At 41.1% G+C, this 26,837-nt stretch overlaps 2 protein-coding genes and 1 long non-coding RNA gene across 19 annotated transcripts in view; 1 reads left to right on the top strand and 2 right to left on the bottom strand.

The window, feature by feature from the left end:
• LOC118371361 (calcitonin gene-related peptide type 1 receptor-like) overlaps positions 1-5,146 on the bottom strand; it is a 54,599-nt gene extending 49,453 nt beyond the window's left edge. Inside the window, exon 1 of the mRNA XM_052493068.1 lies at positions 4,887-5,146. The gene's annotated coding sequence lies outside the window, so the exon portion shown is untranslated. The remainder of the gene's footprint in view (positions 1-4,886) is intronic.
• A 2,345-nt stretch (positions 5,147-7,491) lies between these two features.
• LOC127914984 (uncharacterized) lies at positions 7,492-9,492 on the top strand. 15 transcript variants are annotated; one of them, XR_008089737.1, is made up of 5 exons: positions 7,492-7,641; positions 7,813-7,926; positions 8,594-8,940; positions 9,099-9,182; positions 9,343-9,486. It is a non-coding gene; the product is annotated as an uncharacterized LOC127914984 (long non-coding RNA). The 15 variants fall into 15 exon arrangements; XR_008089732.1 differs by having other exon boundaries at positions 7,813-8,190; positions 8,573-8,940; XR_008089727.1 differs by lacking the exon at positions 7,813-7,926 and adding an exon at positions 8,099-8,190 and having other exon boundaries at positions 7,602-7,780; positions 8,642-8,940.
• The window catches only part of LOC118366718 (tissue factor pathway inhibitor-like), a 98,691-nt gene continuing 81,066 nt past the window's right edge, over positions 9,213-26,837 (bottom strand). Inside the window, exons 3-7 of one of the 3 annotated variants that reach the window (XR_008089723.1) lie at positions 12,059-12,235; positions 11,159-11,260; positions 9,940-10,134; positions 9,476-9,601; positions 9,214-9,433 (exon numbers count right to left, since the gene is read on the bottom strand). Coding sequence is in view for 2 of the 3 variants with exons in the window: in XM_035749317.2 (XP_035605210.1) it covers positions 9,531-9,601; positions 9,940-10,134; positions 11,159-11,260; positions 12,059-12,235 (545 nt within the window). In the remaining variant the exon portion in view is untranslated. Of the gene's footprint in view, positions 9,602-9,939; positions 10,135-11,158; positions 11,261-12,058; positions 12,236-26,837 lie in introns of all 3 variants that reach the window. The other 2 variants (XM_035749317.2, XM_035749316.2) reach the window with 2 other exon arrangements.

The raw sequence follows: 26,837 nt of genomic DNA, 5'->3' as shown, positions 1-26,837 counted from the left end.
AGAAGATACACATACTAACTCCACTAGATGGAGAAGATGCATACTAACTCCACTGGATGCAGAAGATACATACTAACTCCACTAGATGGAGAATATACATACTGACTCCACTGGATGGAGAATATACATACTGACTCCACTGGTTGGAGAATATACACATACTAACTCCACTGGATGGAGAATATACATACTGACTCCACTGGTTGGAGAAGATACACATACTAACTCCACTGGATGCAGAAGATACATACTAACTCCACTGGATGGAGAATATACATACTGACTCCACTGGTTGGAGAAGATACACATACTGACTCCACTGGATGGAGAAGATACACATACTAACTCCACTGGATGGAGAAGATACACATACTAACTCCACTGGATGGAGAATATACATACTGACTCCACTGGTTGGAGAAGATACACATACTAACTCCACTGGATGGAGAATATACATACTGACTCCACTGGTTGGAGAAGATACATACTAACTCCACTGGATGGAGAAGATACACATACTGACTCCACTGGATGGAGAAGATACACATACTAACTCCACTAGATGGAGAAGATGCATACTAACTCCACTGGATGCAGAAGATACATACTAACTCCACTAGATGGAGAATATACATACTGACTCCACTGGATGGAGAAGATACATACTAACTCCACTGGATGGAGAATATACATACTGACTCCACTGGTTGGAGAAGATACATACTAACTCCACTGGATGGAGAAGATACACATACTGACTCCACTGGATGGAGAAGATACACATACTAACTCCACTAGATGGAGAAGATGCATACTAACTCCACTGGATGCAGAAGATACATACTAACTCCACTGGATGGAGAATATACATACTGACTCCACTGGATGGAGAAGATACACATACTGACTCCACTGGATGGAGAAGATACACATACTAACTCCCATGGTTCCTTTCTCACTCTCTGTGCCCTATCAGAAGCCACCTCCTCTATATTCATGGGGCATTAGTCCCAGCCTGTAAATCAGGAGGGTCGTGTCAGCCAACGGCAGTTTGTTTCGCACGCATCAACACGGAACACGCCTGGAAACGGCCACTGTCCTCATCCTTCAGAAAGCACGTCATCTCAGATCGACTTTAGCCTAGGACTCACACACAAGCATAGAACATGTTGTCCACAGGCCTGACTGCTGCAATAAAACATGCTACGTCCAGTCAACATGACATGGCTGTCAGTGAAACATACATAGTTATAATCAACGACATATTGCTAAGAATGTTGGTGGGTGCTTATATTTGCCTTATTCCACACATATACAAGTGTGTATTAAAATACATGTGTGAATTGGAAATGTGTTGTTTTTTCTTTGCATTCCCCAACTCTCCCTGAGACACCCTCGGAGAGTCACGGCAAGGGTCTGCCATTATCAACAGCCACCCTGGAGCAATTAGGGTTAATTAAGTGCCTTGCTCAAGTCATTAACTGAAAGAATCTTCTGTAATACATGTGGGGGTATGTGGGGCGGCGGATCTTTTTAACATCATTGAGATTTGACTCTGAATTAAATACAGGGACTCGAGGGAGGTTTGAGTAGAGTGACGCATATCAGCATCAATGCATTTGGGTGTAATGTGGTAGCCGAGGCCCAGGGAGAGAGGTAAAGATATGATGTGTGTCGAGGTTCTGTTTAGACAGGGGAATTCAATAATGGCCCTGATGCACTTGAATTAGACAGGATATGAGATGGTGGTGCTATTAGCCAGCTCTCAGATTAATGACTAAACCAAGGTCTGGTGAGAGAGAGAGAGAGAGAGAGAGAGAGAGAGAGAGAGAGAGAGAGAGAGAGAGAGAGAGGCCAACAAGAGGGGAGAGAAACAGACAAAGAGAGATAGAGAGAGGGGGGAGAGAGAAAGAGAGATGGAGAGAGAAAGAGAGATGGAGAGAGAAAGAGAGATGAGAGAGAGAGAGAGAGAGAGAGAGAGAGAGAGAGAGAGAGAGATAGAGAGCCAAGCAGGGGCCTCCAGCGTGATAAAAGCGTCACAATGCATTTGTGTTTGTGCGCCCCGACTTCAAAACAGGAGAGATGGCTGAGCAGCATAACCCTCCTCCCCCTTGTAACTATTCCCCAGGTTGTTGCTGTAGATGAGAACGTGTTCTCAGTCAACTTACCTGGTAAAATAAGTGGTAAATAAAATAAAAAGGCATAACCTATCTGCTCCCTGGGGAGAGGGATACACCTTCTTGATACACCTTCTTGATGAGAGCAGGCTGTCTTAGACTGTGTGGCAGCTGTCGGCTAAGATAATGTTCAGATATCGGAGAAGTAAGGGCAGAGTCGTGTTGAGAATTCGCTCTCAATTCGTTGAGAGATCCACTTTGCAGACCAAACTTTGAACAATAATAGATTTGAAGGTAGCTCTTGGTATAATCCATCATATTTGTCTTGGAAGAAGGGTCTTTTGTTTTGTTTATTTCCCCCATGTTATGGATGCTTTGCACACTTTTTCATAACGGTGTGAGCAGTGCGTTCATATTCACATGTATGGTATTAGGTATTTTATTAGGATCTCCATTTGCTGTTGCGAAAGCAGCAGCTGTTCTTCCCGGGGTCCACACAAAACATGCCATAATACAGAACATTAATAGACAAGAACAGCTATCAACATGTAATGTGAATCTCTAGGTAAAGACTGAGTTTTACTGATCAAAAACACGGTCCATTCTGTAGATAGACCAGAGTGAGAAACAGAAACATTTTCCATCGTCAACAGTTCTCCTTGTTGACTCTTCTGGACGCCTCAGCCGAGGCTCTCTACTCTGTGCCGTGTAGATGACTGAGATTGTCGAGGCAATATCACCAAGTCACGGAGGTACCTTTAACATTTAATATCCCATTTGGAGTCAGCGTTCAATACCCACTCCACAGGACTGCTCGGTGGAGGAATCCAAATCCAATGTTTTACAGTTCAACACAAAGACTCCCCACACAAAAATGTACTTGGGTTCCTTTCACTATATGAGCTCATATATTTACTGTGAACACTTGGCCATTGAGCATTTTGAGTGAAAATCCTTGTAGACTTATTAGACACGCCTGCTTCTCATGGGGTATTCAGTCAGTCCGGAAAACACTCTCTGGCTCTCCTATATCTCCAGGCCACACAGTGAAGCGGCATCTTTTCCTCAGCTTTCAAATGGAACACATACAAATCATGAGAGATTTCATAAATGTTGAGCGAAGCAATAATATTTTTGTTTCATGTCATATTTTTTTCATGACGGTGGGTTATTGTGGATGTTTAATAAGTAATTTTACTTGAGAATGTGAGATAAAAGGGTGCAATCTATGGACGGGTTAAAGAGGCAGAGGACAAATATGGTGTCAGCCAAATGCATCTGGAAAGGTTTTAAAAAGTCTCAACGGTGATGAACTTGAATGTTCTACAGTTCTGAGTTCGTTCATGTGTACTCTATCCTCTCCTTGATGGAGACATATCTCTGCCTTCCTCATCGTATCATAAACGAGATCTGCCAAATGTGAGCATCCTCATCATATTCATCACGTTCTTCCCTCTAGCTGCCCCAAAACATTTCATCATGTCCAATCTGTGGCTTACATAACCATGCAGATGATTCAACAACAACTTGAGATTGCACTAGTGCCAAACACCAGTGTTGGGGTATACCACATGACTGAGGAGAGCGGGCACATTTACACTACAATGCTGTCAGTAGCAACCAGGTCATCTGGATGTGCCGCACAATGTAAAAACGCACAGTGCTTATTCTTTCATGTTTTTTTTTTATCAATGTTTTTATTAATATAGTTATGCTTTCAAAGGTATCGGTTTCTGTGGGAAAAAAACAACATTTCCCTTGCATCTGAAGACAGTTCATGATATTACAAGATACAATAATTATCATTCTTTAGACTCTCCAGTCAACTCATTATCAAACAGCAATATGACATATAAACTTGTAGAATGCCCAGGAAATCCTTTTCGTTTTACATTAACATGGTCATCATGCTAATGTCTGATTTATAGGTTACCTACCCACCACATTGTGCCCTAACAGGTAAATGTGGGTAGCCTAACACTTAGGTGCCACTGTAGCCTAAAGTTTGGAAAGGTTATATATGGTTGTAAAAACGCATCTTGAATGGGGTCTGAGAGTTAATACAAATGTATTGTATTGTTGTCTTCCCTATAAACATGTTATGTAGCATGATGGAGGGCAAACGTACTTATAGGCTACCTTGCATTTGTTTAATATTCCAATCATTTCAAACCCTTTCAAATGAAAACCCTTGTCATAGATCAAACAAATCTGTCAAAAAACTAACCTAAATTAAGGATGAAGTATTAATAGGCTATTATCAATAATTGTATGATGATGACAGGAGTCATTATACACTATTTGTACACATCTACAAACCATGTACTGTATATATATATACATGGTTAAATAGTACATTGTTTTATATATATATATATAAAATATATAAAATAAAATAATAAAATGTCCCTATGGAATTATGCAAAATAGTGCAAATGACTAACCTATCTGCGGTGCGCAATTGTTTTTGGAAGACGACAAGAAATAGGCTATTGTTATCCCTGTCGACAGTGGACTGAAATCTATCCAGGTAGCTTTAAAAAGCACGTTTTAGGTCTAAATTTACCAGACAGAAATGCAGCAGACTCTTTCCGATTATCATGGGCTTGAATTGGATATGTATAGGCTATTCATTTTAGAAAAGGAAAAGCAAATTACTTATGCATCGATACTGGAATCGATGCATAAGTGGACAAATAAAATAGTAATCCTAAACCAGATATGTAAATATTCCCATTATTAATACACTATTCGAATGGTTCTTACCTGATGCGATTAGTTCACAACCCAATGCTACCTCGATTTAGAAAGTAACATTAACCGACCAAACACTCCAGCGACAGCTTTTTTTTCCCACAAATGCAACCTCCGCAGCAATGGTAGTGAACCAAACCTAAAGGGTTTCAACACTCAATGAATAAAGTGTCGGACTGGAGCCGCTGTCAGATTGTGGGAGGCATTCGCATTAGCCTACTTCCTGTTACATCACGAATTAGCCTACAGCTCTTCAGGAGAACCCACCAACCCACCACGCAGATGATATAGACCAGGGATGGGAAACTTTGACAGGGGTGGGGCACACAAAACCTCTGAAATCATCATGGGGGCGCAGTGGCTCGCGCATCTGTATACGCACATCCTTACTCACACATGTAGTCAGAACCGGACCAAGTCTTTCACGAAATGTTGTTAACCCCACCTTGCCAGCAAAGCATTTTAGCCCCCCTCTTCTTGACAGGAGATATAAAAAAATTAAATGTTGAGTTAATGCCCTGCAATTCTACACGTTTTGCCATAGTGTGGAGAGAAATGTTTGCAGTTTTTAATATGATATCTGAGTGAGAGTGACTAACAAAATCAATGGGGGGGCCGGGCCAGGTGGATAATTCGACCATGTTAGCTACAAGTTTAGATAGCTGGCCACTAGACTAATTTACCAATCTAGAATGTATGCACACATGACTTGTAAGTCGCTTTGGATAAAAGCGTCTGCTAAATGGCATATATTATTATTATTATTATTATTAAAACATGTTAGCTGATATGGGCTAATTGAGTGACTGTCAGTGACTGACATAACAGAAAACTGCTGATGGACAAATTTCAAATTGTACCTTGTGTATTTGTCACAGATCCCTCTGGAACTTTCATTGCACACAGGTGTCCCCTATTCCCCCTGATTGTATTTGTATGAATGTGCCCTTCGTTCACCATGGTGGGGTCCATTATTGTTACGTTGTCCGTTGGTCGTGTGAGTACCTGTGCTGTGTGTTTTGTGCAGATGATTATGGGTCTCCTCCCGTGTGGTAATTATTGTGTATGTGTGTTATTTATTCAAGGTACGCGCTTTTGTTTGGGTTTCTGTCTGCAGAGTTTGATCCAATGCATTGGCTGTAAACATTCGTTATGGTTCTAAATGACAGGAACATTCCTGCAATTCGATGTCTTCTCATATGGAAGAAGCTCGCTCTGTCTACGCTTAACAAACCTGTGAGTGTCCATCTCATTATTAGACTTGGTTTATTTATCATAAGTAGGTAAACTGACTGACATGCAGGTAACTATTTTTTACTTTAGTTTATTTGGTCAATATATTCTTAACTCTTTCTTGAACTGCACTGTTGGTTAAGGGCTTGTAAGTAAGCATTTCACGGTAAAGTCCACACTTGTATTCGAAACATGTGACAAATAAAGTTGGATTTGAACTGTCCAAATCATTTAAACACTTGAGTAAAAGAGGGATACAAAGTATGGTGAAAGCGGGTGCTTCCACACATGTGTGGTTTCTGAGTTAATTAAGCAATTAACATCCATCATGCTTAGGGTCATGTATAAAAAATACTGGGCAGGCCATACTTTTGGCTACCATGAATATGCCCCCATAGTATGACAATGCCCCCATCCACAGAGCATGAGTTTTAACTGAATGGTGTGATGAGCATGAAAACAATGTAAACCGTATGTCATGGCCCGTCTCAGTCACCAAATCTCAACCCAATTGAACACTAATGGGAGATCCTGGAGCAGCACCTGCGTTTTCCACCAAACGGTATTTCTCCTGGAAGAATAGTGTCCCATCTCGAGAACTATTTTGGACATGGTCTCATTTATAATCTATAGAGGTCATTACATTATAAAACAATATGAATGTAGGCTATGATGGCAGAGAAATTCCCAACAAACGAATAGGTCATTTGTCAATTTGCAGTCATATATCATTCAAGTGAAGGCCATTATGGAAAACGTTAGAACTATCATGGTAATACAACACTGCCCCCCTGTGTCTCAGTGATGCACTTATCAGTGGAGTCAATTCCAATAGCCTGCTGTACTTCAATGTGAAAGGGGACTTGGAACAGAATTAACATATGCACAAAATTGCAATGTTGATGACTATGCCAAATTAAATGCAGTCTCAAATGGGTTGCTGATATGTTGTTTTCACCTGGGTAAAAAAAAATAACATGGAAAAAGACATTACTCACATGAAGGGGTAAAATAAACATAATGTACAGTAATTGATATAGATAATGTACAGTACTTGATATAGCTAATGTACAGTAATTGATATAGATAATGTACAGTAATTGATATAGATAATGTACAGTAATTGATATAGATAATGTACAGCACTTGATACAGATAACGTGCTTTATTGTATGATATTACATGTACAGTGCTTTTGGGATAATGAATGTTCATCATTTGTCAATAAAACAACTTGTCTGGTGTCCTCAGGAAGAAAAATACAATTATATACTGGTATTTGGTATGTGACAGTAAAAAAAATGTATACAATTGTGATATTACTAAAAACATCTTCTTACAAAGTGTTAAAAGGTTACAATGAGCAATACAACATTACACAATAGGCCAAAACAAGCCTTTGATACAATTGCTGCAAGACTACAAGGACATACCAAAGTCAAATAAGAATGATATAAATAAAGACTCATTCAAAAGTAGTGTATGTAGGAAGGGTTTAATATTAATAGGAAGGGTTTAATAGGAAGTAGGAAGGGTTTAATAGGAAGTAGGAAGGGTTTAATATGAATAGGAAGGGTTTAATAGGAAGTAGGAAGGGTTTAATAGGAAGTAGGAAGGGTTTAATAGGAAGTAGGAAGGGTTTAATATTAATAGGAAGGGTTTAATATTAATAGGTAGTAGGAAGGGTTTAATAAGAAGTAGGAAGGGTTTAATATTAGTAGGAAGGGTTTAATATTAGTAGGAAGGGTTTAACATTAATAGGAAGGGTTTAATATTAGTAGGAAGGGTTTAATAGGAAGTAGGAAGGGTTTAATAGGAAGTAGGAAGGGTTTAATATTAATAGGAAGGGTTTAATATTAATAGGAAGGGTTTAATAAGAAGTAGGAAGGGTTTCATATTAATAGGAAGTAGGAAGGGTTTAACATTAATAGGAAGGGTTTAACATTAATAGGAAGGGTTTAATATTAATAGGAAGGGTTTAATATTAATAGGTAGTAGGACGGGTTTAATAAGAAGTAGGAAGGGTTTAATATTAATAGGAAGTAGGAAGGGTTTAACATTAATAGGAAGGGTTTAATAAGAAGTAGGAAGGGTTTAATAAGAAGTAGGAAGGGTTTAATAGGAAGTAGGAAGGGTTTCATATTAAACGGAAGTAGGAAGGGTTTAATAGGAAGTAGGAAGGGTTTAATATTAGTAGGAAGGGTTTAATATGAAGTAGGAAGGGTTTAATAGGAAGTAGGAAGGGTTTAATAAGAAGTAGGAAGGGTTTAATAGGAAGTAGGAAGGGTTTAATATTAGTAGGAAGGGTTTAATATGAAGTAGGAAGGGTTTAATAGGAATAGGAAGGGTTTAATAATAGGAAGGGTTTAATATTAGTAGGAATGGTTTAATAGGAAGTAGGAAGGGTTTAATATTAATAGGAAGTAGGAAGGGTTTAACATTAATAGGAAGGGTTTAATAAGAAGTAGGAAGGGTTTAATAAGAAGTAGGAAGGGTTTAATAGGAAGTAGGAAGGGTTTCATATTAAACGGAAGTAGGAAGGGTTTAATAGGAAGTAGGAAGGGTTTAATATTAGTAGGAAGGGTTTAATATGAAGTAGGAAGGGTTTAATAGGAAGTAGGAAGGGTTTAATAAGAAGTAGGAAGGGTTTAATAGGAAGTAGGAAGGGTTTAATATTAGTAGGAAGGGTTTAATATGAAGTAGGAAGGGTTTAATAGGAAGTAGGAAGGGTTTAATAAGAAGTAGGAAGGGTTTAATATTAGTAGGAATGGTTTAATAGGAAGTAGGAAGGGTTTAATAGGAAGTAGGAAGGGTTTAATAGGAAGTAGGAAGGGTTTCATATTAGTAGGAAGGGTTTAATGAGAAGTAGGAACGGTTTAATATTAATAGGAAGTAGGAAGGGTTTAATAGGAAGTAGGAAGGGTTTAATGAGAAGTAGGAACGGTTTAATATTAATAGGAAGTAGGAAGGGTTTAATAGGAAGTAGGAAAGGTTTAACATGAAGTAGGAAGGGTTTAATGAGAAGTAGGAAGGGTTTAATAGGAAGTAGGAATGGTTTAATATGAAGTAGGAAGGGTTTAATAGGAAGTAGGAAGGGTTTAATATGAAGTAGGAAAGGGTTTACTGAGAAGTAGGAACGGTTTAATATTAATAGGAAGTAGGAAGGGTTTAATAGGAAGTAGGAAGGGTTTCATATTAATAGGAAGTAGGAAGGGTTTAATAGGAAGTAGGAAAGGTTTAATATGAAGTAGGAAGGGTTTAATGAGAAGTAGGAAGGGTTTAATAGGAAGTAGGAAGGGTTTAATATGAAGTAGGAAGGGTTTAATGAGAAGTAGGAAGGGTTTAATAGGAAGTAGGAAGGGTTTAATAGGAAGTAGGAAGGGTTTAATGAGAAGTAGGAAGGGTTTAATATGAAGCCTTGATTTAGACAGATCGAAACAAGATGTTGCTGTTCTTCTTCTTTATACGAATGACCTTCCCTTTGTGATGGTGATCTGAAAATGAAACAGCACAAATTAGTTATGTTTAAACACTTCTCCAGGGCACTAGTCTAAAAATGAACATTGAATTCAATTCATATCTTAACTGTTAATTTACAAAAACACTGTTAATTCAATTTATTTGTTTCAATTTTTTTTAAATGAAAGACATACGTGTGGAACAAGTGCAGTACGGACACACCTGTTTCAAATATTACAACTAATTATAGTCTTCAGTCTGGATATTGATCATTTGAATCAGGTGTGTTAATGCTGGGGATGGAACAAAAGCCTGCAACCCCAGGTAGCTCTATAGGGCTGGTGTTGGAGATAACAGATAACTTGGATCTTACCTGGCTTCATACACATCTTCATGCAGTGTCTCTTGTGGACAAAGTTGTTCTTGTTGCCCCCGCAGCCATTGTAGCGCAACGACTGACACCTCTTTGTCTTGGGGTTGTACACGTATCTCCTCTCAGTTCTCTCCTCTCCATCACATGTTGTGCCCTTGTCAATGGGACTGAGACACAAGTCCGGAGGATTGAAGTCTGAAAGAAATGCACAGAAGCAATTGTAAGATGAAATGACGTGCTAATAGCACAAGTCATGTTGTAAAACAATGACTCCATCATACCAAAGACACATTTTCTAAGTATGTAAGTATCTAGGTTACATCTGCAGTTTAGTTCTGATATAACATACTTCTCTAAAAGCCTGATGTGAAGTTCTTGGAAATCTACTGTTAAAGTGACTAGTAGAACCTACTGCTCCTACTATTACCTTGTACCACAACAAAGGAAACGTTATTTTCACCACCTCAATACCACATCAAGCGTCAAACTGCGGAGAAGAAAACATGAACTGAATGTCAGCCTTTGGTTAAGGGAGTACTGAAGATCTCCTATATCACTTGACTGGAATGACAACCACGTGTACAGAGACTCTCCTGCACTGGATTCACTGACATGGGTGGAATTCTGTAACATGAATCACAACTACTTGTCCGTGACTGAGTGATGGCCAAAGACTCCCTGCTCCCCAATGTACTGCGATGTGACCTCTGTACCAGACACGGGTGTTTCTGAGCACTAACTCTCTCTTCATACCTTGTACACTCCCATTTTAATAGCAGTGAATCAATGTCACATGGAAGGAGGAGAAGGGAGGAGGTATTGTGGGCACTATGCTGCCTTTATACGTTGTAGTGTGTTTACCAGCAGCTAAACTATTTTTGAGATGGCGCATGTAAAATTACTGTCTCTCTCTTACCTACCTTGTAGTTTCCATAGTACACATGACAAACGACTGCTTTCCTGAATTCCTGTGCTTCCTGTGGCCTGGTGTTTGTGATAGTTCTACTGCCCATGTGCAAAGCGCCTCACAGTATTAGTAGTTGTGATACTGTAGTTAACTTAAAGGGAGTGACATCACACCACCACGAGGGGCTGCCAAGAGACTGGAGCAATACAGTAGTGTTCCCAGCATTGACAGATCCACAGGTGTACAGGGTTTGTTGAATAAATAAAGATGATACAAACATGAACTCAAAATACATAAACATTGTCGTCTTACCAGTTACTTTGAGAGACTGCACACTAGGCTGGCTATGGGCTTCTGGGACGGCGACCTCCAATTTAGGGGCCACATCCAATTTAAGGGCCACAGTGGGGGTTTCTGCAATGAAACCAAAGCATGGTTAGAGTTTAATTCCATAATATGTTACTGCATTTAATAGAAATGTACTATAATACAAGCAGTGTACTACTCTGTTGTTAAAACCTGTTTACCAAGGAAGTAGCATTATAATATTAACATACAGCATAGAGAAGTTGTTATCCTTATGGACTCAGGATGGATGAAGAGAACAATTATTTTGAGCCCAAGGAAGATGGATTAAGGATTCTGATACACAATGACAATGTAATTATTTTGGAGTTATCATCCATTTTTTTTCTTACATTGTTTGGTCACTGTAGAAAAATATATTGGTCATTTTGGGGGTACAAAATGCAGTCAATTAATGTAAATAAATTCAAAATCAGGCCTATGTCTAAAACAATTGAATACCCTAAAAAAACGAACAAAAAAACAATGTAAAATGAAGGTGAAACATGATGATGGTCAGTCAACAAGATCATTTTCAAGTAAGTGCAATATTCACAACATCCACTGCAGCAAACAGTATTTGCGCTTTCAAAGAGATATAACTCTAAACCTACACACAGCAAATGTTTAAGTCATCAGAGAAGTAATACTGTTTCCACCCCCCTAGCACATTTACATGTTAGTCATTAAGCAGACTCTCTTATCCAGAGTGACTTAGGAATTAATGTGTTCATCTTAAGATAGCTAGGTGAGACAACCTAGCTATAGAAAGTCATAGAAAGTACATTTTTCCTCAATAAAGTAGCTTCCAGCAAAGTCAGTGCTCGTAAGAAAAGACCTATGGTTGGTTGGTCTCTTTTGGACTACCTGGGTTCTGGCATCTAGCCTGGCACTCTTTCATACTCTTGAAGTTGTTGGCATTGCCGAAGCAGCCTCCATAGTAGAAGTGCTTGCACTCCTGGCTCTGGTTGTCAAATAAGTAGCGAGTTACCAGACCTCGACATGGCCCAGGAGCCTCCTCCAGGTGACAGGGACTCTTGTCAACTAGAAACAGATGGAGAAAGAGGGAAGAGAGAGATAACATTATTGAGATAATGAAAAGGGGCGAACATTATTGAGCCTCCTCCATGTGACAGGGACTCTTGTCAACTAGAGACAGATGGAGGGAGAGAGAGAGAAGACAGAGAGGGAGAGAGATAACATTATTGAGATACTGAAAAGAGGAGAAATGAGTACCAGCTACTGAGTCATTTGAAGAGATGACAGCAGGAAATGTTGAAAAAAGTACAGTATGGGAGATAGGCTTCCTGTTCCCCTAAGTCAAAATACAATCTACACTACACTGCAATCTACCCTTGGACCAGTAAATTGACTTCCAGGCAAACTGTGAATAATAGAGAAAGAGGTGGCACTAACACTCTGGAGAGCTAGAGACACTGACAGAAAATATGATGAGAGGGGGAGGAGGTGGAAAGAGAGAGAACACACACTCAGGCATGGAGGAAGATAGAAGGTCGGCTGCTGACACAGTTAGTTATGAATGGATAGGGAGTTTGAGAAACAGACACCTCACAAGTCCTCGACTGGCAGCTTCATTAAATAGTTCCCGCAAAACACCAGGCTCAACGTCAACAGTGAAGATGCTGGCCTTCTAGGCAGAGTTGCAAAGAAAAAGACATATCTCAGACCTGCCAATAAAAATAAAAGATTAAGATGGGCAAAAGAACACAGACACGGGACAGAGGAACTCGCCTCTTCACTGACGTTGAGACTGGTGTAGACGTCATCTAGGGGGTGATTGATTTCATGTCGCCCCATATATAGGACACATTACTTGACCAGGGCCAAGCCCCAGTAGATAAAAGTCACTTCATATCCTGACACTTCATGGCTATGATATTGCTTTTTTTTCTCCTCTCAAATTAATAGAAATATTTCCGTCAAGTGGCCGTCCATTATCGGGCGAGACATCCCAAAAATGAAGAGGTCATGAATATATAGATGCTGTAATTAAAGCTGTACTTAATACCTCAGCCTCTCTGAGTTCTAGAAGAGTCTGAGACAAACTAATAACTGTCATCCTCAAATATGTTGTGAATAATTATATATTGTATCCTACTGTTTATCCCTTTGTCACCAAATATCAAGTCCTTTTTAATTTCTAAACACTACTTTTACCAGATTGTGTTAAAGCATGTCAGAGAGAATGACTTGACTTTAACAGCAACAATACCTGAAAGCAGAGACTTTTTTCCTTTGTGTTTGTGTGACCCACACAATGATTCAAACCAGTGATTCAACTGAAAGGCATCTAAGTTGGAAAAAGCTATCAGTGTTATGGTGGTGAATTACTGGTGACCAATCAGAATAATATGTCCCTCTGTCTTTCAAGGTTATGGCTGCTGTCCAACTTGACATACTGGAATTTTCCAGGTGAAAGGAGTTGTCCAATACATTACGGTCCTGTTCTAATACTCCTATATACAGTGGGGCAAAAAAGTATTTAGTCAGCCACCAATTGTGCAAGTTCTCCCACTCAAAAAGATGAGAGAGGCCTGTAATTTTCATCATAGGTACCCTTCAACTATGACAGAGAAAATGAGAAAAGAAAATCCAGAAAATCACATTGTAGGATTTTTAATGAATTTATTTGCAAATTATGGTGGAAAATAAGTATTTGGTCACCTACAAACACGCAAGATTTCTGGCTCTCACGGACCTGTAATATATACTGCTCAAAAAAATAAAGGGAACACTTAAACAACACAATGTAACTCCAAGTCAATCACACTTCTCTGAAATCAAACTGTCCACTTAGGAAGCAACACTGATTGACAATAAATTGCACATGCTGTTATGCAAATGTGATAGACAACAGGTGGAAATTATAGGCAATTAGTAAGACACCCCCAATAAAGGAGTGGTTCTGCAGGTGGTAACCACAAACCACTTCTCAGTTCCTATGCTTCCTGGCTGATGTTTTGGTAACTTTTGAATGCTGGCGGTGCTTTCACTCTAGTGGTAGCATGAGACGGAGTCTACAACCCACACAAGTGGCTCAGGTAGTGTAGCTCATCCAGGATGGCACATCAATGCGAGATGTGGCAAGAAGGTTTGCTGTGTCTGTCAGTGTAGTGTCCAGAGCATGGAGGCGCTACCAGAAGACAGGCCAGTACATCAGGAGACGTGGAGGAGGCCGTAGGAGGGCAACAACCCAGCAGCAGGACCGCTACCTCCGCCTTTGTGCAAGGAGGAGCAGGAGGAGCACTGCCAGAGCCCTGCAAAATGACCTCCAGCAGGCCACAAATGTGCATGTGTCTGCTCAACGTCCACAGGTGGGGGTTGTGCTTATAGCACAACACCGTGCAGGATGTTTGGCATTTGCCAGAGAACACCAAGATTGGCAAATTCGCCACTGGCGCCCTGTGCTCTTCACAGATGAAAGCAGGTTCACACTGAGAACGTGACAGACGTGACAGAGTCTGGAGACGCCGTGGAGAACATTCTGCTGCCTGCAACATCCTCCAGCATGACCAGTTTGGCGGTGGGTCAGTCATGGTGTGGGGTGGCATTTCTTTGGGGGGCTGCACAGCCCTCCATGTGCTCGCCAGAGGTAGCCTGACTGCCATTAGGTACCGAGATGAGATCCTCAGACCAACTCATCAGGAGCATGCCCAGGCGTTGTAGGGAGGTCATACAGGCACATGGAGGCCACACACACTACTGAGCCTAATTTTGACTTGTTTTAAGGACATCACATCAAAGTTGGATCAGCCTGTAGTGTGGTTTTCCACTTTAATTTTGAGTGACTCCAAATCCAGACCTCCATGGGTTGATATTTGATTTCCATTGATCATTTTTGTGTGATTTTGTTGTCAGCAAATTCAACTATGTAAAGAAAAAAGTATTTAATAAGAATATATTTCATTCATTCAGATCTAGGATGTGTTATTTTAGTGTTCCCTTAATTTTATTGAGCAGTGTATATATGTAAGTATGTGGAATTATTAATGGATTTGGATACACCCATTGCTGACAGGTGTATAAAATTGAGCACACAGCCGTGCAATCTTCATAGACAAACATTGTCAGTAGAATGGCCTTACTGAAGAGCTCAGTGACTTTCAATGTGGACAAGTCAGTTAATCTGCCCTGCTGGAGCTGCCCATGTTAATCTGTAAACTCTGTTATTGTGAAGTGGAAACATCTAGGAGTAACAAAGGCTGAGCCGCGAAGTGGTAGGCTGCATAAGCTCATAGAACGGGACCCTCCTCTTAAGTGCGTAGCGCGTAAAAATCGTCTGTCCTTGATTGCAGCACTCACTACCGGGTTTCAAACTGTCTCCGGAGGCAGCGTCAGAACAATAACTGTTTGTAGGGAGCTTCATGAAATGGGTTTCCATGGCCGAGCAGCCGCACACAAGCCTAAGATCACCATGCGCAATGCCAAGCGTCGGCTGGAGTGGTGTGAAGCTTACCGTCATTGGACTCAGAGCAGTGGAAACGCGTTCTCTGGAGTGCTTCACTATCTGGTGTTACCTGAGAGTAGTCCTGTATCTCTGATGGTGAGAACACAACCTGCTCCAATGCAGTGCCAACTGTAAAGTTTGGTGGATGAGTAATAATGGTCTGGGGCTGCTTTCACCTGGATTCGCCTGGTCAGTCTATGTCATGGACAGAGCAGGTGTTCTTACGGTGGCCAAGACCATACAGCAATTTAACTGGACAGGTTCCACTCAGAACAGGCCTCGCCATGGTCGACCAAAGAAGTTGAGTGCACGTGCTCAGTGTCATATCCAGAGGTTGTCTTTGGGAAATAGACGTATGAGTGCTGCCAGCATTGCTGCAGAGGTTGAAGGGGTGGGGTGTCAGCCTGTCAGTGCTCAGACCATACGCCGTACACTGCATCAAATTGGTCTGCATGGCTGTCGTCCCAGAAGGAAGCCTCTTCTAAAGATGATGCACAAGAAAGCCCACAAACAGTTTGCTGAAGACAAGCAGGCTGAGGACATGGATTACTGGAACCATGTCCTGTGGTCTGATGAGACCAAGATAAACTTATTTGGTTCAGATGGTATCAAGCATGTGTGGCAGCAACCAGGTGAGGAGTACAAAGACAAGTGTGTCTTGCCTACAATCAAGCATGGTGGTGGGAGTGTCATGGTCTGGGGCTGCATGAGTGCTGCCGGCACTGGGGAGTTACAGTTCATTGAGGGAAGCATGAATGCCAACATGTACTGTAACATACTGAAGCAGAGCATGATCCCCTCCCTTCGGAGACTGGGCCGCAGGGCAGTATTCCAACATGATAACGACCCCAAACACACCTCCAAGACGACCACTGCCTTGCTAAAGAAGCTGAGGGTAAAGGTGATGGACTGGCCAAGCATGTCTCCAGACCTAAACCCTATTGGGCATCTGTGGGGCATCCTCAAACGGAAGGTGGAGGAGTGCAAGGTCTCTAACATCCACCAGCTCTGTGATGTCGCCATGGAGGAGTGGAAGAGGACTCCAGTGGCAACCTGTGAAGCTCTGGTGAACTCCATGCCCAAGAGGGTTAAGGCAGTGCTGGAAAATGATGGTGGCCACACAAAATATTGACACTTTGGGCCCAATTTGGACATTTTCACATAGGGGTGTACTCACTTTTGTTGCCAGCAGTTTAGACATTAATGGCTGTGTGTTGAGTTATTTTGAGGGGACAGCAAATTTACAGTGTTATACAAGCTGTACACTCACTACTTTACATTGTAGCAAAGTGTCATTTCTTCAGTGTTGTCACATGAAAAGATATACTCAAATATTTACAAAAATGCGAGGGGTGTGCTCACTGGTATATATATATATATATATATATATATATATATATATATATATATATATATATATATATATATATATATATATATATATATATAAAAATCTGAGGAATCTGGTGGGAGGAGCTGGAGGACGATGGGCTCATTGTACTGTCTGGAATGTAATTAATGGAATGGAGTCAAACGTCAAGGTCTACCGACTGAGTCACAAAGGACAATACATCCTTCCCTCCTCCTATCCTTGAAGTAACTATTGATCTGGCATGACATAAATGATGAAAGCGATGCGGTGGAAAGCTTGCTTACTACAATCCAGTCATGACAGATCCATGAAGGAGGGAGGGAGGCAGGATGGATGCATTTCAATACTATTCCAATTGTGTCATTGTATTCTGTTACAGAGGCATTTAAAACTAATGGCCACTAGATGGAGCCATTCATTCTCTAATGTATCCCACAACAAGGCCTCAGCTTCATCAGGACTGACTGATAGAGAAGTTATCCTTTAAAAGAGGAATTAAGAGTTTTACAAGCTAGAAATAAAACAGGGTTAAGCCTTGACACTGACACCATCTGACGTGTTGACACTCCCATTGACTAAGGATGTTCCCTTGTCTGAAGACTAGTCCTGTATCTCTGATGGTGTGATATAATACTGTGTTGTAGTGTTGGAGGTGTTACCTGAGACTAGTCCTGTATCTCTGATGGTGTGATATAATACTGTGTTGTAGTGTTGGAGGTGTTACCTGAGACTAGTCCTGTATCTCTGATGGTGTGATATAATACTGTGTTGTAGTGTTGGAGGTGTTACCTGAGACTAGTCCTGTATCTCTGATGGTGTAATATAATACTGTGTTGTAGTGTTGGAGGTGATACCTGAGACTAGTCCTGTATCTCTGATGGTGTGATATGATACTGTGTTGTAGTGTTGGAGGTGATACCTGAGACTAGTCCTGTATCTCTGATGGTGTGATATAATACTGTGTTGTAGTGTTGGAGGTGTTACCTGAGACTAGTCCTGTATCTCTGATGGTGTGATATGATACTGTGTTGTAGTGTTGGAGGTGTTACCTGAGACTAGTCCTGTATCTCTGATGGTGTGATATAATACTGTGTTGTAGTGTTGGAGGTGTTACCTGAGACTAGTCCTGTATCTCTGATGGTGTGATATAATACTGTGTTGTAGTGTTGGAGGTGTTACCTGAGACTAGTCCTGTATCTCTGATGGTGTGATATAATACTGTGTTGTAGTGTTGGAGGTGTTACCTGAGACTAGTCCTGTATCTCTGATGGTGTGATATAATACTGTGTTGTAGTGTTGGAGGTGTTACCTGAGACTAGTCCTGTATCTCTGATGGTGTGATATGATACTGTGTTGTAGTGTTGGAGGTGTTACCTGAGACTAGTCCTGTATCTCTGATGGTGTGATATGATACTGTGTTGTAGTGTTGGAGGTGTTACCTGAGACTAGTCCTGTATCTCTGATGGTGTGATATGATACTGTGTTGTAGTGTTGGAGGTGTTACCTGAGACTAGTCCTGTATCTCTGATGGTGTGATATAATACTGTGTTGTAGTGTTGGAGGTGATACCTGAGACTAGTCCTGTATCTCTGATGGTGTGACATTATACTGTGTTGTAGTGTTGGAGGTGTTACCTGAGACTAGTCCTGTATCTCTGATGGTGTGATATAATACTGTGTTGTAGTGTTGGAGGTGATACCTGAGACTAGTCCTGTATCTCTGATGGTGTGATATGATACTGTGTTGTAGTGTTGGAGGTGTTACCTGAGACTAGTCCTGTATCTCTGATGGTGTGATATGATACTGTGTTGTAGTGTTGGAGGTGTTACCTGAGACTAGTCCTGTATCTCTGATGGTGTGACATTATACTGTGTTGTAGTGTTGGAGGTGTTACCTGAGACTAGTCCTGTATCTCTGATGGTGTGATATGATACTGTGTTGTAGTGTTGGAGGTGTTACCTGAGACTAGTCCTGTATCTCTGATGGTGTAATATAATACTGTGTTGTAGTGTTGGAGGTGTTACCTGAGACTAGTCCTGTATCTCTGATGGTGTGATATAATACTGTGTTGTAGTGTTGGAGGTGTTACCTGAGACTAGTCCTGTATCTCTGATGGTGTGATATGATACTGTGTTGTAGTGTTGGAGGTGTTACCTGAGACTAGTCCTGTATCTCTGATGGTGTGATATAATACTGTGTTGTAGTGTTGGAGGTGTTACCTGAGACTAGTCCTGTATCTCTGATGGTGTGATATGATACTGTGTTGTAGTGTTGGAGGTGTTACCTGAGACTAGTCCTGTATCTCTGATGGTGTGATATAATACTGTGTTGTAGTGTTGGAGGTGTTACCTGAGACTAGTCCTGTATCTCTGATGGTGTGATATAATACTGTGTTGTAGTGTTGGAGGTGTTACCTGAGACTAGTCCTGTATCTCTGATGGTGTGATATGATACTGTGTTGTAGTGTTGGAGGTGTTACCTGAGACTAGTCATGTATCTCTGATGGTGTGATATAATACTGTATTGTAGTGTTGGAGGTGTTACCTGAGACTAGTCCTGTATCTCTGATGGTGTGATATAATACTGTGTTTTAGTGTTGGAGGTGATACCTGAGACTAGTCCTGTATCTCTGATGGTGTGATATAATACTGTGTTGTAGTGTTGGAGGTGATACCTGAGACTAGTCCTGTATCTCTGATGGTGTGATATAATACTGTGTTTTAGTGTTGGAGGTGATACCTGAGACTAGTCCTGTATCTCTGATGGTGTGATATGATACTGTGTTGTAGTGTTGGAGGTGTTACCTGAGACTAGTCCTGTATCTCTGATGGTGTGATATGATACTGTGTTGTAGTGTTGGAGGTGATACCTGAGACTAGTCCTGTATCTCTGATGGTGTGATATAATACTGTGTTGTAGTGTTGGAGATGATACCTGAGACTAGTCCTGTATCTCTGATGGTGTGATATGATACTGTGTTGTAGTGTTGGAGGTGTTACCTGAGACTAGTCCTGTATCTCTGATGGTGTGATATAATACTGTGTTGTAGTGTTGGAGGTGTTACCTGAGACTAGTCCTGTATCTCTGATGGTGTGATATAATACTGTGTTGTAGTGTTGGAGGTGTTACCTGAGACTAGTCCTGTATCTCTGATGGTGTGATATAATACTGTATTGTAGTGTTGGAGGTGTTACCTGAGACTAGTCCTGTATCTCTGATGGTGTGATATAATACTGTGTTTTAGTGTTGGAGGTGATACCTGAGACTAGTCCTGTATCTCTGATGGTGTGATATAATACTGTGTTGTAGTGTTGGAGGTGATACCTGAGACTAGTCCTGTATCTCTGATGGTGTGATATAATACTGTGTTTTAGTGTTGGAGGTGATACCTGAGACTAGTCCTGTATCTCTGATGGTGTGATATGATACTGTGTTGTAGTGTTGGAGGTGTTACCTGAGACTAGTCCTGTATCTCTGATGGTGTGATATGATACTGTGTTGTAGTGTTGGAGGTGATACCTGAGACTAGTCCTGTATCTCTGATGGTGTGATATAATACTGTGTTGTAGTGTTGGAGGTGATACCTGAGACTAGTCCTGTATCTCTGATGGTGTGATATAATACTGTGTTGTAGTGTTGGAGGTGTTACCTGAGACTAGTCCTGTATCTCTGATGGTGTGATATAATACTGTGTTGTAGTGTTGGAGGTGTTACCTGAGACTAGTCCTGTATCTCTGATGGTGTGATATAATACTGTGTTGTAGTGTTGGAGGTGTTACCTGAGACTAGTCCTGTATCTCTGATGGTGTGATATGATTCTGTGTTGTAGTGTTGGAGGTGTTACCTGAGACTAGTCCTGTATCTCTGATGGTGTGACATTATACTGTGTTGTAGTGTTGGAGGTGTTACCTGAGACTAGTCCTGTATCTCTGATGGTGTGATATGATACTGTGTTGTAGTGTTGGAGGTGTTACCTGAGACTAGTCCTGTATCTCTGATGGTGTGACATTATACTGTGTTGTAGTGTTGGAGGTGTTACCTGAGACTAGTCCTGTATCTCTGATGGTGTGATATGATACTGTGTTGTAGTGTTGGAGGTGTTACCTGAGACTAGTCCTGTATCTCTGATGGTGTAATATAATACTGTGTTGTAGTGTTGGAGGTGTTACCTGAGACTAGTCCTGTATCTCTGATGGTGTGATATAATACTGTGTTGTAGTGTTGGAGGTGTTACCTGAGACTAGTCCTGTATCTCTGATGGTGTGATATGATACTGTGTTGTAGTGTTGGAGGTGTTACCTGAGACTAGTCCTGTATCTCTGATGGTGTGATATGATACTGTGTTGTAGTGTTGGAGGTGTTACCTGAGACTAGTCCTGTATCTCTGATGGTGTGATATGATACTGTGTTGTAGTGTTGGAGGTGTTACCTGAGACTAGTCCTGTATCTCTGATGGTGTGATATAATACTGTGTTGTAGTGTTGGAGGTGTTACCTGAGACTAGTCCTGTATCTCTGATGGTGTGATATAATACTGTGTTGTAGTGTTGGAGGTGTTACCTGAGACTAGTCCTGTATCTCTGATGGTGTGATATAATACTGTGTTGTAGTGTTGGAGGTGTTACCTGAGACTAGTCCTGTATCTCTGATGGTGTGATATGATACTGTGTTGTAGTGTTGGAGGTGTTACCTGAGACTAGTCCTGTATCTCTGATGGTGTGACATTATACTGTGTTGTAGTGTTGGAGGTGTTACCTGAGACTAGTCCTGTATCTCTGATGGTGTGATATGATACTGTGTTGTAGTGTTGGAGGTGTTACCTGAGACTAGTCCTGTATCTCTGATGGTGTAATATAATACTGTGTTGTAGTGTTGGAGGTGTTACCTGAGACTAGTCCTGTATCTCTGATGGTGTGATATAATACTGTGTTGTAGTGTTGGAGGTGTTACCTGAGACTAGTCCTGTATCTCTGATGGTGTGATATAATACTGTGTTGTAGTGTTGGAGGTGTTACCTGAGACTAGTCCTGTATCTCTGATGGTGTGATATGATACTGTGTTGTAGTGTTGGAGGTGATACCTGAGACTAGTCCTGTATCTCTGATGGTGTGATATGATACTGTGTTGTAGTGTTGGAGGTGTTACCTGAGACTAGTCATGTATCTCTGATGGTGTGATATGATACTGTGTTGTAGTGTTGGAGGTGTTACCTGAGACTAGTCCTGTATCTCTGATGGTGTGATATAATACTGTGTTGTAGTGTTGGAGGTGTTACCTGAGACTAGTCCTGTATCTCTGATGGTGTGATATAATACTGTGTTGTAGTGTTGGAGGTGTTACCTGAGACTAGTCCTGTATCTCTGATGGTGTGATATAATACTGTGTTGTAGTGTTGGAGGTGTTACCTGAGACTAGTCCTGTATCTCTGATGGTGTGATATGATACTGTGTTGTAGTGTTGGAGGTGATACCTGAGACTAGTCCTGTATCTCTGATGGTGTGACATTATACTGTGTTGTAGTGTTGGAGGTGTTACCTGAGACTAGTCCTGTATCTCTGATGGTGTGACATTATACTGTGTTGTAGTGTTGGAGGTGTTACCTGAGACTAGTCCTGTATCTCTGATGGTGTGATATAATACTGTGTTGTAGTGTTGGAGGTGATACCTGAGACTAGTCCTGTATCTCTGATGGTGTGATATGATACTGTGTTGTAGTGTTGGAGGTGTTACCTGAGACTAGTCCTGTATCTCTGATGGTGTGATATAATACTGTGTTGTAGTGTTGGAGGTGTTACCTGAGACTAGTCCTGTATCTCTGATGGTGTGATATGATACTGTGTTGTAGTGTTGGAGGTGTTACCTGAGACTAGTCCTGTATCTCTGATGGTGTGATATGATACTGTGTTGTAGTGTTGGAGGTGTTACCTGAGACTAGTCCTGTATCTCTGATGGTGTGACATTATACTGTGTTGTAGTGTTGGAGGTGTTACCTGAGACTAGTCCTGTATCTCTGATGGTGTGATATGATACTGTGTTGTAGTGTTGGAGGTGTTACCTGAGACTAGTCCTGTATCTCTGATGGTGTAATATAATACTGTGTTGTAGTGTTGGAGGTGTTACCTGAGACTAGTCCTGTATCTCTGATGGTGTGATATAATACTGTGTTGTAGTGTTGGAGGTGTTACCTGAGACTAGTCCTGTATCTCTGATGGTGTGATATGATACTGTGTTGTAGTGTTGGAGGTGTTACCTGAGACTAGTCCTGTATCTCTGATGGTGTGATATGATACTGTGTTGTAGTGTTGGAGGTGTTACCTGAGACTAGTCCTGTATCTCTGATGGTGTGATATGATACTGTGTTGTAGTGTTGGAGGTGTTACCTGAGACTAGTCCTGTATCTCTGATGGTGTGATATAATACTGTGTTGTAGTGTTGGAGGTGTTACCTGAGACTAGTCCTGTATCTCTGATGGTGTGATATGATACTGTGTTGTAGTGTTGGAGGTGATACCTGAGACTAGTCCTGTATCTCTGATGGTGTGATATGATACTGTGTTGTAGTGTTGGAGGTGTTACCTGAGACTAGTCCTGTATCTCTGATGGTGTGATATGATACTGTGTTGTAGTGTTGGAGGTGTTACCTGAGACTAGTCCTGTATCTCTGATGGTGTGATATAATACTGTGTTGTAGTGTTGGAGGTGTTACCTGAGACTAGTCCTGTATCTCTGATGGTGTGATATAATACTGTGTTGTAGTGTTGGAGGTGTTACCTGAGACTAGTCCTGTATCTCTGATGGTGTGATATAATACTGTGTTGTAGTGTTGGAGGTGTTACCTGAGACTAGTCCTGTATCTCTGATGGTGTGATATGATACTGTGTTGTAGTGTTGGAGGTGATACCTGAGACTAGTCCTGTATCTCTGATGGTGTGACATTATACTGTGTTGTAGTGTTGGAGGTGTTACCTGAGACTAGTCCTGTATCTCTGATGGTGTGACATTATACTGTGTTGTAGTGTTGGAGGTGTTACCTGAGACTAGTCCTGTATCTCTGATGGTGTGATATAATACTGTGTTGTAGTGTTGGAGGTGATACCTGAGACTAGTCCTGTATCTCTGATGGTGTGATATGATACTGTGTTGTAGTGTTGGAGGTGTTACCTGAGACTAGTCCTGTATCTCTGATGGTGTGATATAATACTGTGTTGTAGTGTTGGAGGTGTTACCTGAGACTAGTCCTGTATCTCTGATGGTGTGATATGATACTGTGTTGTAGTGTTGGAGGTGTTACCTGAGACTAGTCCTGTATCTCTGATGGTGTGATATGATACTGTGTTGTAGTGTTGGAGGTGTTACCTGAGACTAGTCCTGTATCTCTGATGGTGTGACATTATACTGTGTTGTAGTGTTGGAGGTGTTACCTGAGACTAGTCCTGTATCTCTGATGGTGTGATATGATACTGTGTTGTAGTGTTGGAGGTGTTACCTGAGACTAGTCCTGTATCTCTGATGGTGTGATATAATACTGTGTTGTAGTGTTGGAGGTGTTACCTGAGACTAGTCCTGTATCTCTGATGGTGTGATATAATACTGTGTTGTAGTGTTGGAGGTGTTACCTGAGACTAGTCCTGTATCTCTGATGGTGTGATATGATACTGTGTTGTAGTGTTGGAGGTGTTACCTGAGACTAGTCCTGTATCTCTGATGGTGTGATATGATACTGTGTTGTAGTGTTGGAGGTGTTACCTGAGACTAGTCCTGTATCTCTGATGGTGTGATATGATACTGTGTTGTAGTGTTGGAGGTGTTACCTGAGACTAGTCCTGTATCTCTGATGGTGTGATATAATACTGTGTTGTAGTGTTGGAGGTGTTACCTGAGACTAGTCCTGTATCTCTGATGGTGTGATATAATACTGTGTTGTAGTGTTGGAGGTGTTACCTGAGACTAGTCCTGTATCTCTGATGGTGTGATATAATACTGTGTTGTAGTGTTGGAGGTGTTACCTGAGACTAGTCCTGTATCTCTGATGGTGTGATATGATACTGTGTTGTAGTGTTGGAGGTGTTACCTGAGACTAGTCCTGTATCTCTGATGGTGTGACATATATACTGTGTTGTAGTGTTGGAGGTGTTACCTGAGACTAGTCCTGTATCTCTGATGGTGTGATATGATACTGTGTTGTAGTGTTGGAGGTGTTACCTGAGACTAGTCCTGTATCTCTGATGGTGTAATATAATACTGTGTTGTAGTGTTGGAGGTGTTACCTGAGACTAGTCCTGTATCTCTGATGGTGTGATATAATACTGTGTTGTAGTGTTGGAGGTGTTACCTGAGACTAGTCCTGTATCTCTGATGGTGTGATATGAGATACTGTGTTGTAGTGTTGGAGGTGTTACCTGAGACTAGTCCTGTATCTCTGATGGTGTGATATGATACTGTGTTGTAGTGTTGGAGGTGTTACCTGAGACTAGTCCTGTATCTCTGATGGTGTGATATGATACTGTGTTGTAGTGTTGGAGGTGTTACCTGAGACTAGTCCTGTATCTCTGATGGTGTGATATGATACTGTGTTGTAGTGTTGGAGGTGTTACCTGAGACTAGTCCTGTATCTCTGATGGTGTGATATGATACTGTGTTGTAGTGTTGGAGGTGTTACCTGAGACTAGTCCTGTATCTCTGATGGTGTGATATAATACTGTGTTGTAGTGTTGGAGGTGTTACCTGAGACTAGTCCTGTATCTCTGATGGTGTGATATAATACTGTGTTGTAGTGTTGGAGGTGTTACCTGAGACTAGTCCTGTATCTCTGATGGTGTGATATAATACTGTGTTGTAGTGTTGGAGGTGTTACCTGAGACTAGTCCTGTATCTCTGATGGTGTGATATAATACTGTGTTGTAGTGTTGGAGGTGTTACCTGAGACTAGTCCTGTATCTCTGATGGTGTGATATAATACTGTGTTGTAGTGTTGGAGGTGTTACCTGAGACTAGTCCTGTATCTCTGATGGTGTGATATAATACTGTGTTGTAGTGTTGGAGGTGTTACCTGAGACTAGTCCTGTATCTCTGATGGTGTGATATAATACTGTGTTGTAGTGTTGGAGGTGTTACCTGAGACTAGTCCTGTATCTCTGATGGTGTGATATAATACTGTGTTGTAGTGTTGGAGGTGTTACCTGAGACTAGTCCTGTATCTCTGATGGTGTGATATAATACTGTGTTGTAGTGTTGGAGGTGATACCTGAGACTAGTCCTGTATCTCTGATGGTGTGATATAATACTGTGTTGTAGTGTTGGAGGTGTTACCTGAGACTAGTCCTGTATCTCTGATGGTGTGATATGATACTGTGTTGTAGTGTTGGAGGTGATACCTGAGACTAGTCCTGTATCTCTGATGGTGTGATATGATACTGTGTTGTAGTGTTGGAGGTGTTACCTGAGACTAGTCCTGTATCTCTGATGGTGTAATATAATACTGTGTTGTAGTGTTGGAGGTGATACCTGAGACTAGTCCTGTATCTCTGATGGTGTGATATGATACTGTGTTGTAGTGTTGGAGGTGATACCTGAGACTAGTCCTGTATCTCTGATGGTGTGATATAATACTGTGTTGTAGTGTTGGAGGTGTTACCTGAGACTAGTCCTGTATCTCTGATGGTGTGATATAATACTGTGTTGTAGTGTTGGAGGTGTTACCTGAGACTAGTCCTGTATCTCTGATGGTGTGATATAATACTGTGTTGTAGTGTTGGAGGTGTTACCTGAGACTAGTCCTGTATCTCTGATGGTGTGATATAATACTGTG

The sequence above is a fragment of the Oncorhynchus keta genome, chromosome 34 (genome assembly GCF_023373465.1).
Source record: "Oncorhynchus keta strain PuntledgeMale-10-30-2019 chromosome 34, Oket_V2, whole genome shotgun sequence".
Taxonomy (NCBI): domain Eukaryota; kingdom Metazoa; phylum Chordata; class Actinopteri; order Salmoniformes; family Salmonidae; genus Oncorhynchus; species Oncorhynchus keta.
Note: the sequence above shows the minus strand (reverse complement) of the source record. Positions and strands in the feature narration are given on the sequence as shown.